Below are 12,219 nucleotides of genomic sequence, written 5' to 3'. Positions count from 1 at the left end.
TCTCCCTTGGGGATATGTTTGGTCCCAGCAGCCTGAGGTGAGGGGGCGTGGAGGAGTGTCTGCGATGTGATTTGAGGAACCCCCTGGCCTTTCTGGATTGAGCACTGGGGCTCCGCGGGCTGGGAAGACTGGGGTGTCCATAGGCCTCTTGGGGCTTTTCTTGGACACTTACGTCTTCCTTTTTCTTTTTTTTCTGCTGCACTGTGTGGCATGAGGAATCTTAGTGCCCGGGAGCCTGGGCAGGGACCCTCTTCTGTCTTTGTATCCCCTTTGCCCAGCACAGGATCTCCACCGAGCAGACAGTCTGCCAGCGTATGACAAAAGATCAGGCTGCCTGCCCTATGCCACCCCAGGCTGTCACCTGTGCCCCTACACCCTGGACTTGCCAGGAGGCACCGAGGCCATGGGCTGGGAAGGTGGGACTGGAACAGGTCTGGGTACCCTCTTCCATAGCCCCTTGCCCAATGCCTGTGCCCTCACCACCGCACAGCCTGGGCCCTGGGGCCTTGGCTTACCACAGGGGACTGGGACCAACCCCAGAACAGAGCCCCACTGATGGTGGCCACAAAGCCTGGGTGGGAGGAGGCCAGCCAGTCACTGCGTGGTGGCGGTGGCCATGGCAGCCCCTATCATCCTGTTCCAAGTCAGGAGCGCCCCAGGGGGGAGAAGGGGGTGGCATCCTGCCCCAGACAGTCTCGGCTAAGCCCCAGCTCTGGAGCTCAGGCAATAACTGGGAGCAGCCCCTCCCTCCCGCTATGGGAGAGGAGACTCCCCTGACCAACAGGGCCCCTCCCTCTCTCCAGGGGCGATGGGGCAGGAGTGTCTGTGGAGCCCAGGAGCCGGGAAAAGATAAAAAAGCCATCAGTGGCCCAGCAGCTCACCGTGCTCTTTCCCAGCTCTCCCGGCCTGCACTCCAGCCCTGCTGCAGCCATGAGGTCCTCCGCGTCTCAGCAGACGTACTCCACCAAAGGGGCCTTCAGCTCTAACTCTGCCAGCGGAGGCAGCGGCTCCCGGGCCCCCAGCAGCATCAGCTGGGTGACCGTGTCCCGGAGTGGTGGCAGCGGGGGGAGGGCCCACTGTGGCCCCAGCACGGGCGACTTTCGCAGCTGGAGCCTCTATAACTTGGGGGCCAGCAAGAGTATCTTGGTGAGCGTGGCTGGAGGGGCCTCATCTGGACAGGCCCTGGGAGGCTTCGGCCTTGGTGGTGGGGCCTATATGGGCCCGGGGGCTGGCAGGCAGACGTTCGGGCCTGCCTGTCCTCCTGGAGGCATCCAGCAGGTCACTGTCAACCAGAGCCTGCTGACCTGCCTCAATGTGGAGATCTACCCAGAGACCCAGCGGGTGCGCACCCAGGGGCGGGAGCAGATCAAGACCCTGAACAAGTTTGCCTCCTTCATCGACAAGGTGGGCCGAGGTGGAAGGAGGCAGGGAGGGGCCATGGAGTGCAAGCCAGGCCCCTAAGAGAGGGTGGGCTGGGCGGAGGCTGGTGCAGCCCATGTGCACTGGGGCCTGGAGTGGATGGAATGACCTTTGGAGCACTTCTGGCCTGAGCGTGGGACGCCTGGACCCGAATGGCTGGACCGTCTTTACTGTAGTTGATGGTGAATCTCGAGTCCACTCACGAGGACTGTTGGTCCAGCCTAGCTTGACCGTGTTGCAGCCTTTCTTATAGTCGTCATTAATGGGGTTACACGGCAGCCTTGTCCCCCAATTAAACAGTGGATTGTCCTCATTGCTCTTCTTAGTGGGGTGGCCCTCACTGCCTCTTGTTGTTTTATAGCTGGGAAAACGGGCTCAAGTGTCAAGTCTCCAAGGAACCCCATCTGTTGCCTGTTCTCTTGGTTTTGGAGGAGGTCTAAGGACAAAGATGTGATCAGGACACAATGGTGGGGGGGGTCCTAGGGGAAGTCTCCTTTTCCCTTCTCCAATTCTTCCTCACTGTTCCAACCAAGGAGCTCAGTTTGGGGTGGAAAATGAGCATGGTGGTCACCAGGTCACCATGACCCGGGGATATGCAGTTTGATCTGTCCCAGATCGGGAGTGTCCTGACTCCTCCTCTGGCCCTCAGGCCAACTAGGGAAGCTCTTGTAGTAATCTCTGGCATTTCCAGGTCCACTTTGCTGCATTGTCTACCTCTACCCCGAGCCCCCCCAGGCAGTGGGACCATGATGAGGAAAATCCTGGTGGATGACCATACCTTGGTTCAGTGATTTGTGGGTTCCCAAAGGATATTCATGTCCCCTTTCTCATATGATACCCACAGTATCTCATGAGAAATCAGTCTAGTGATAGTGTGTTCCTTTTTTTTTTTTTTGAAGGATTATTTACTTATTTATTTACTTATTTTTGGCTGCGTCTGGTCTTGGTTGTGGCATGTGGGCTTCTCTCTAGTTGTGGCGTGCGGTTTTTTTTTTCTCTCTCTAGTTGTGGCGCACAGGCTTAGCTGCCCTGCGGCACGTGGGATCTTAGTTCCTTGACAAGGGATCGAAACTGTGTCCCCTGCATTGGAAGGCAAATTCTTTACCACTGGACCACCAGGGAAGTCCCGTGTGTCCATTTTTAAGAAGAGAAAATTGAGGTCTGGGGAGGTTGAGTGATTTGCCCAGGATCATACAGGTACTTGGAGGCAGAGGTAGCCCTGGGACTCAAGTTCGTGGCATAAAGAGGTCTTTTCGTCACTGCTGCCTAGTGCCCTGGGGCCACGTGACTGTGGGCCTGGGGTGCTGTGGAGGTGGGATCTGGAGAGACCTGACGGCAAAGGGTGAGGCAAACTGTTCTGCCCACCTCCTCACCTTTTCCCCTAGTGACTTTTGTTTCTTTTGTGGGACTGTCCCAGAGGTCAAACAAGCAACACCTTCTCAGACTCTCAGAACCATGGTCTGGGAGCTGAGGCCTGACAGGTTGTCCGTGTCTGATATCCTGAAATCCTGGTTGGGCAGAGAACCCCCCTGGGGGCCCATTAAGTTCACGCCATGAGCACCCTTCTGAGTCTGTAGAAATAGGGCTGGACATCCATGTTTTAAAAATTAAAAAAATGTTGGGCTTCCCTGGTGGTGCAGTGGTTGAGAGTCTGCCTGCCGATGCAGGGGACACGGGTTCGTGCCCCGGTCCGGGAAGATCCCACATGCCGCGGAGAGGCTGGGCCCGTGAGCCATGGCCGCTGAGCCTGCATGTCCGGAGCCTGTGCTCCGCAACGGGAGAGGCCACGACAGTGAGAGGCCCGCGTACCGCAAAAAAAAATAAAATAAAAAAAATTTTAAAATGTCAAATTTACAGAAAAGTTGCAATAATGGTACAACATATTCCTATATTTCCTTTCACCCAGATTCACCAATTTTTAGCATTTTGTCACATTTGCTTTCTTTCTCTCTCTCTTTCTGTATGTATATTTGTATATATCCATATGTACCTATATATACACGTATACTATATATGTATCTGCATTAAAATTTTTGATTTTGATGCAGAATTGAGGCTCAGAAACATTGATCTAGTTTGATTTACCCAGGATAAGTGAGAAAGGGAGACCCAGGAAGAAGTGACTTGACTTCTTCCTGGTTCAGGAAGTAAATGACTGACTGAGCGGGGCTTTTTTTTTTTTTTTTAAATTTATTTATTTATTTTGGCCACGTTGGGTCTTTGTTGCTGCATGTGGACTTTTTCTAGTTGCTCTGAGTGGGGGTTTCTCACTGCGGTGGCTTCTCTTGTTGTGGAGCACGGGCTCTAGGCACGCGGGCTTCAGTAGTTGTGGCTCGTGGGCTCTAGAGCACAGGCTCAGTAGTTGTGGTGCACGGGCTTAGTTGCTCCGCGGCGTGTGGGATCTTCTCAGACCAGGGCTCGAACCCATGTCCCCTGCACTGGCAGGCAGATTCTTAACCACTGCGCCACCAGGGAAGTCCCGGAGCTGGGCTTTTATGTTTATTAGCTCTTTAGAGTCCTTGTCATTGGATTGGACTGTCTTTTCCAGCAAAGATTGTTCACTCAGGAACTCCTCCCCACAGCAAGACAGAGGCCCTGCACTGCCCTGTGGTGTCCTGGTCAAGACAGATGGTGACGATGGGCCAGGTCCTTGGTCCCTCCTGGGGCTGGGACTGGCGCCAGCTACCCTTCTTGCTCTGGCTCAGGTGCGGTTCCTGGAGCAGCAGAACAAGGTGCTGGAGAACAAGTGGGCGATGCTACAGGAGCAGGGCCAGAAATTGGGCATCATCTGGAACAATCTGGAGCCCCTCTTTGAGTACTTCATCAACAACCTATGGGGGAAGCTGGACAACCTCCAGAGCGAGCAGGGGAGGCTGGACTCAGCTGAAGAACGTGCAGGATCTCGCTGAGGACTTCAAGAGCAAGTGAGGAGAGCTGGATAGGCTGGGGCCACGTGGGGATGGGGAAGGGTCAGCCTGGGAAATCTCCCCAGAGAGGGCCACCCTATTCTTGGGTCCAGGGACCCAGCTGGGGGAGTGTCCAGACAGAGCTACTTCCCTCGGGGGCTCAGGTCCTGGACCCATTGCCTCCTGGAGGATTGTCACACTGTGTACTGTTGTAAGATGAAAAAATATTATAAGGTAGGGAGAAAAGTGTAATGAACATTTATGTTCTCATTACCCAACTTTAATAATTGTCTACTCATAGCCAATTTTATTTTGTCTACACCCCTACTCACTCGCTTTTCCTCTTCCCTTATTGTCTTGAAGCAAATCTCAGCCATCATGTCATTTCATTCACAACTATTTTTACTGGATATATTCATATAGTTCATCTGCATAACGTGACTTAATAACACACAAACACAATGCCCTAAGAACACCTAAATCTTTACTTTTTTTTTTTTTTACGGTAGGTGGGCCTCTCACTGTTGTGGCCTCGCCCCGCTGCGGAGCACAGGCTCCGGATGCGCAGGCTCAGCGGCCGTGGCTCACGGGCCCAGCTGCTCCGCAGCATGTGGGATCCTCCCGGACCAGGGCACGAACCTGCATCCCCTGCGTCGGCAGGCGGACTCCCAACCACTGCGCCACCAGGGAAGCCCCCACCTAAATCTTTTGAAACAATAATCCTCAGTATCACCAACTATCCAATCAACAATTGAATTTCCAATTGTTCCATAAATGTCATAAATTTAAAAAATACAGTTTGCTTGAATCAAGATGCAAATAAGGTTCACATATTATGATTGGTTGGTCTGTATATTTATAAATTTAAGGTATAAACTTTCATATCTTTTCCCATTGCTTGACACTGGCAATTTCTAAACCTTAAATTCTCTGCAAAAACAGTTGGAGAGAAGTTGGTGTTTTCAATGACATCCTATTGTAGAAAGTGAACGCAAAGGTTAATCATTGTTGACACATCTTCAACCTGTTCCCATAAAGCCTCCCAAGGGCTCTGATCCAAAGAGATGGCTGCTCTCAATTGCCATATTATTGCACAAATACTGTGCTCATTTCCTCAAAGGAAGTGGGAGGAATGTTTAAAGACTGTATCCCTGTTTCTTCATTGGTTAGCTGCATTACAGAACTGCTCCCCAAAGGTGTTCTTGGCCATTGTGGGACCCATCAGGGCTTCCTTAAAGCCAACTGGGTTCAATGTCTTAAAAGGCAGAACTGGGGGGAGGCTGGGCTGAGTCTTCCCTGTGTAACAGGTATGAGGATGAAAGCAACAAGCACACTGCCGCAGAGAACGAGTTTGTGATGCTCAAGAAGGTGAACGAGGTGGCAGGGAGTGGGGGCAGGTGGTCTTCGGCTGCCAGGGTGCTGGGCTGACTCGGAGAGAGGTGAGAGCCCTGGGGGCTGAGCCAACCGCCCTGCTCTCTCTCTCGCCCCCAGGATGTGGGTGCTGCATACATGGGCCAAATGGATCTGCATGGCATGATAGACATCCTGATAGAGGAGATGGAGTTCTTGAGGCATCTTTATGAAGAAGTAAGGTAGCCAATGGACAAGGATACTTACATTCACATACAGCTTTGGGGATTCCCCCTGGAAGTCTGATCAGAATTCACTAGTGCAACTTAATTGATAGAATATAGCACCTGGACCTGGATCAGTACTCGCTTCCATGTTTATGTGCTTATGATGGGCCAGGAACTGAGCTAAGCTTTTTACATAATCCTCTCAACAACTCCATAATATAGATTCTATTACTGTCTCCCTTTTATAGTCAGGGACACTGAGGCTCTGAGTAACTTGCCCATGGTCACACAGCTAGTTAGAGGCAGTTCTGAAATTAAAACCTGGTCCTTGGACTGTTATACTGTTCCCCTTGTTGCCCAGTTTGTAATGGAGCAAGGGATACAGGAGCAGAGATGGACAGAGAGTGGGGACTGAAATTCCATGTGAGAGCAGGAGGTGAGGTGTGGGTAGCAGGTAGATCACAGAATCTACGAGGGGTCCCAGGAAACAAGGGGGCTTTGAAGACCAAGGTAAGAGGGTTGAACTTGACATGAGTTGATGATAGACTCTTAGATTCAATAGGGAGCCCAAGGCCAACCTTATGCTCAGAATAAGAGCCCTTTCTCTAATATCCCTGACGGGGGCATGTAGCCTCTACTTGAATACTTCTAGAGGCAGGGAGCTCACTCTTTTTTAGGGCAGGCATCTCCATTGTTGAACAACCGTATTGGAAAGCTGACTTGAATCTTCTTCCCATGACTTCTGCTCTTGATTGGCCCTGATTCTGCCCTCTGGGCTGCACGTATCCAATTGTCTTCCATGTGACACATGTCTGTCATATGACAACAATTTAGTGGTCGGGACGATTAGTGAACTGACATTTGTGGCATGTGAGAAAGTTGGGGAAACAGCATCCTTAGTCCAGAATCCAGAAAACAGAGAGGTGGGGAGGAAGGTTACAGATACAGACTTCTATTCATGCAGCCTAATATTGTACTAGTTTATGTGTTATTTTTAGAAGCCATTTCACAATGTTTGCCCCTTAAAAGCTCCCTGGGTTTTTTTACGTGAACGCCTTCAAGTGAGACATGCATCCCCTGTCCTCCAACTTCCTGTATTTGGGCAGCTGAATTTTTGAAACTGAACGCAAGAGTTAATGATTCTCCTTTTTCCTGTGAAATGTTATTGTGGTTCCGTCTCATCATTTTAGGTCACTGTGGGTGCTTTGAAACTTGATTCTCCTATCCATATATTGGAGGTGTCCAAATGGCTAAGTGGATATATTACTGACGCCCCAGCTTTGGGTTATCTGCAGACCTGATAAACTTTCAGTTTAGTTATTTTACAACATTTCAGTGTAAATCATTGATAAAACACATTAAGGCGGACAGAGCCAAGAAAAGAGTCCTCGTCCAAGAGCTAGATCTTCCTTGGTGACTTCCCACCAGGCTGATCTCATCACTCCACTAATAAATAATTTGTGTCACTAATAAATAATTTGTGTTTCAAGAGGCTCAGTTATTTTAAAATCCAGTGAACCATGGCATCATCTGGCCCACATTTTTCTGTCTTATTTTTAAGAATGTCAGAAAAAAAGCATTTCCAAAGAGAGGGGAAAAAAAGCCGTCTTCCAAAGAAAGTCTTGGTCAAATAGCATCTGTGGCATCCTTGAGTAGTTTGGTAACACAGCCGTGGAATCAAATCTATTTGGTTTGACTTTTCCTTAGGGAAGTCTTGCTGGCTCCATGCCTCTCACTCACATTTTAGAATTCATTCTAGAGGTTCATAGGAGATTGATATCAAGTTTAAGTTGGAGAAGTCTAAATCTCTCCCCTTTGAAAATGAGGACGTTTTCATGTCTCAGGCTCTGGAAACTCTTCTACTGTCTATATTTCTCATGGATCTCCAGGGGTGTTTATTTCCTTGGCCATGGCCATGGGGTCCTAGGATTTGCTCCTCTGGCCTGGACCCCTGAGATTCCCAACAAGGCCAAGGTCTCTCATACCCTCAGGGTCTGTCTTGGCTTCCATTTCTTCTCAAGCATCCTGCCCTTTCCAGTTTGATGACTGTTTTCTTGATGGGAAAGAGCAAATGACATAGCAGTTGAGTTGCTGGCTTTGCCTGGGTCTTCTGTAGGGTTAGCCCAATGCTACCTCCCTGTTCTTCACACCTAGAGTTTATCTAATGACCCCTGTCCACTGGCCTTAGCGTTTTTCCAAGTACATCCTTGGCTGTGTTGTTCCCCTTCAAACATCTCTACACGCCTGTCGGGATGAGCTTGTTGGGGAGTGTTCTGTGCCATCATGCTGATCTCTTAGGTGCCTCCCCAGTTTCTTTTTTAGTGGGATCACTGATGGGCATTCACCATCCAGAGCTTCCTTATTCTCCTCTCTTAGGGTGGACTCTCCTTTAGGACAGGTCAAGGGTGCCTAGCTCCTCTTCTCTGAATGGGTAGGAACTAGCTTTCCTACTCTCTCAAAAAGCTTTCCCTTCCTTTGCTGTTCCCTGTCCGTTTGACACACGTGGCTGAATACCTTCCACACGACCACAGAAGGACAGTCTGCCTTTGTGGGTTACCATGTGACGAGAGCCATGTTGGGACAGGGATAATGTGCATGGGGCAGGCTGTGGCTGACCCTCCCTGGGAGGTCTGGGGGCATTTCAGAGGAGACAGCATTCGTGTTGGATTTTGAAGGAAGGGCGGGACTTCTGAAGGAGGAGCAGCGAGGGTCTGCCAGCCAGGGCCCCAGCCTGCGCCATGACGTGGAGGCACCAAAGAGCACGGTGTGTTTGGGGAGCAGCAGGTGACCTGGCGTCAAGTGTGTGGGAGAAATGGATGAGGAGATGAACAGGGAAGGCGAGCTGGGACCAAGCCAGGGTCACTTCCTGTCAGAGTTCCCCATGTCTGTGGGCACCTCCTTGTGGGGGGAAGAGTGAAGGCCAGAGCAGTCATTCCCTTGCTTGCATACCAGGCGTGATGGCTAACACTGCACTCGGTAATCGATTTCATGGTCTGGTTTTGGTCAAGCCAGATCTCAAGGAAATCCAGAAGGCCAGCCACCAATCCCTGGTGTGTTGTACAGGGCAGGAAAGTTACCTCGTGGCTTCCCTCTGGTCCGGGGGCTCCCTCCGGGATCCAGCTCCAGTACCCTCACTTCGCCCCTCTGGCTCCTTTTCCCATGCGTGGGTGCTCCCTCCCCTCAGGGCCCCAGATGTCTAAGGAGCTCACACCTTTAATCCACAGAGTTCTCTCTCCACTAGCATTAGCTCTTTCTTTGGAAAGCCTGAACTTTTTATCCTCTAGTCCTAGCAAGAACACCTTTATCCACTCTTGATGGTGTCTGGTAGATAGTGTTTGCCTCCTTGTCTTAAAAATTCCAAGTTAATTTTCCTCAGGACCACGCTCTGGCATGGGACTGTAGAGGGACCCTGAGCTGGGGAGGGTGACGGGTGATGCTGCAAGATGATGCTGGCAACGCACGACTGTGACAGAATGACTTTTTCTGTGGCACATGCCTCACGGGCATCCTGACTGACTTTTGGAGAAATCTGGGCAAATGATTCATTTTACTGAGCTCCCACCATGGGCCACGTATGGATCTGAATCCTCAGATCAACTGCATGAGGAAGGTATTATCACGGCCATTTTACAGAAGAGGAGACTGAGGCCTCGTGAGGCTTAGTGATGACAGTGGTCCCACAGCTGGTAGATGTCAGACTGGGGACTTGAACTTAGCTTTGTCTGTCTTTAGAGCTCATGTCTTTTTTTAAGAGAAAATTTTTAGTTTTTTCTAGTACACTTTGGCCACGCCACGTGGCATGTGGGATCGAACCTGCGCCCCCTGTTGTGGAAGCGCGAAGTCTTAGCCACTGGACCACCAGGGAAGTCCCTAGAGCTCAGGTCTTTTCACTAAACCATAAATATTTTAGTGATTGGATTTCTGCCCCCTCTCCCTCCCAACCCATTTCACCTTTTAAAAGAGAATCTAATTTGAGAATTTAAATCTATGTCCATACAGATGTCAGTTTTGGCTTTGCTAGTTCTTTCTTTCTTTTTTTATAATTTTATTTTTTAATTGAAGTATAGTTGATTTACAATATTGTGTTAGTTTCAAGTGTATAGTAAAGTGATTCGGGTATATATATATATATATATATATATATATATATATATATATATATATTCTTTTTTCCCCGATTCTTTTCCATTGTAGTTTATTACAAGAGGTAGTTCTTTCTTTCTTTATGCCCATCTCCATCTTAGTCTGTATCATCTCAGGTTCTGGTGTCAAACTCCCTGTGTTTGAGACTGAGCTCCTTGCTTAATAGTTTGTGATTTTGGGCAAGTTGCTCTCTGTGCCATTGGGAAAGGGCAGGGAATGAGTTAGTACCTGTCAAGTGCCTAGCACAGTGCCTGATCACGGGGAACGTCCACTAATGTGGATTGTTCTTGCCATTCTTCTATCTACTGTAATCCCACTGGCAGCAGTGAAGGGCAGCGTGTGAGCAAAGTTGGAGACAAGACCAGAATATGTTGGAAGGTACTGACTTTGAGGCGGAAGATTTTCTTCCCTTTGGGAGCCACTGAGGAGCACTGAGTGGATGAGGGATTTGATCGGACCTGGGGTTTGGGGCAGTTTGTCTGCAGCCCAGGGCAGGAAGGACCACGGGAAAGATAGAGGTAGAGCCCAACTGGGAGTCAACACAGTCATGACCTAGTGATAAGAGCTGGTCTCAAAGCCCAACATACCGTTCTCGGCATCTTTAAACGTCGTTTTAGGTGTGAGAGCTGATGGTCCTGGAAACACAGGGAGGGCCCAGAACATCAGCATGGACTATAGATAATTAGTGTATTCCAGAGGAAAACACGTGGGCTTTGGACACTCACCTGACTGGTTCCAGGCTGGGCCCTGCTGGGTCAGACTGGATGACCTTGGATCTTGTGACCCTGGATGTGTCACTTCTTTTCTCCAAGCCTTGTTTCTCACCTGCCTATGTCAGGACCACTGTGAATGGTGATGCAAGTTGTTAAATGCCTGAGCAGAGAGTGGCGTTTGAATCAGGCCCATACTTGGCTGCCTCTGTCCAGAGGAGTGCTGTTTTCTAATTTGCACAGAAGCGCCCTGTGGACCAGCTGTGGCCCTGCCTGTCTCACAGGGTGTTCTGAGAATTAAAGGTGAATGTGCTGGCTCAGGCCTGGTACCAGCTGGAGTCCAGTCAGCACACATTCCCTTTCCCTTTCTTTAAGCTCTTGGAAGCCTGCAAATCCACACAAAGAAAGATGTCTATAAAACTGGGAGCCCCATTCCAGCTGGAGAGATTGAGGCCTCTCCTGGCAGTTGTAGCTTCCTTCTAGGGCGGAGCCTGGGGGAGAGCACAGGCCTCCTGATGCCACCTGGGGACCCCTGGCCTGGAGCATGGGCACTGGTGACAGCTATTTCTGTTTTTGCAGGAGCTGAGTCAAGTGCAGACTCACATGTCTGACACCAGTGTCATCCTCTCCATGGACAACAATAGCAACCTTGACCTGGACAGCATCATCGCCGAGGTTAAGGTCCAGTATGAGAAGATTGCCCAGAAGAGCAGGGCTGAGGCCGAGGCCTGGTACCAGACCAAGGTGAGAGAATGGCCAGTCCAAGGATGTGGGCTAGGCCCGCACCAGCACCTTCCCCCATTGTGAGAGGCCTGGGCAACTGGGCTCCTCGGAGGTCCGGGGCCAAACACATCCAGCCTACACATCCTGCTGTGAGGGTGGGCCCAGGGGTCAGTGGTTACCCATGGGGGCCTGGAACGATCTGACAGCTCACTGTCATTTCTTTGCCTCCAGTACAAGGAGCTGCAGGTGACAGCTGGGAAACATGGGGACAACCTGAGGGACACCAGGAATGAGATCGCATAGGATCATAAGAGGCTTCTATGAACAACTATAAGCAACAAACTGGACAACCTAGAAGAAATGGATAAATTCCTAGAAACATACCACTTACCAAGACTGAATCAGGAAGAAATCAGAAATCTGAACAGATCAATTACTAGTAAGGAGATTGAATCAGTAATCAAAAGTTTCCCAGAAAAGAAAATTCCAGGACCAGATGGCTTCACTGGTAAATTTTCACTGGTAAATTTAATGCCAATCCTTTTCAAACTTCTCCAAAACCCAAGAGGCAGGACAACTCCCAAACTCATTTTATGGGGTTAGCATCAAAGCCAGATAAGCACACTACAAGGAAAAAAACTACAGGCCAATATCCCTGATGAATATAGAGGCAAAAAAATTCCCAACAAAATACTAGAAAGCTGAATTCAGCAGCACATTAAAAGGACCATACACTGTGAT

General features: G+C 49.9%; 1 protein-coding gene across 1 annotated transcript; it reads left to right on the top strand.

Moving 5' to 3' along the window:
* Window positions 1-930: 930 nt before the first annotated feature.
* KRT79 (keratin 79) lies at window positions 931-11,781 on the top strand. The gene is given in 7 exon segments (XM_067696659.1): window positions 931-1,404; window positions 4,125-4,300; window positions 4,302-4,343; window positions 5,633-5,693; window positions 5,817-5,912; window positions 11,335-11,499; window positions 11,710-11,781. Coding segments are annotated over 7 exon segments (1,086 nt in total).
* Window positions 11,782-12,219: the final 438 nt, after the last annotated feature.

This window comes from Pseudorca crassidens, chromosome 11 (genome assembly GCF_039906515.1).
Source record: "Pseudorca crassidens isolate mPseCra1 chromosome 11, mPseCra1.hap1, whole genome shotgun sequence".
NCBI classification, from domain to species: Eukaryota; Metazoa; Chordata; class Mammalia; order Artiodactyla; family Delphinidae; genus Pseudorca; species Pseudorca crassidens.
This window is presented reverse-complemented; position numbering and strand designations above follow the sequence as displayed.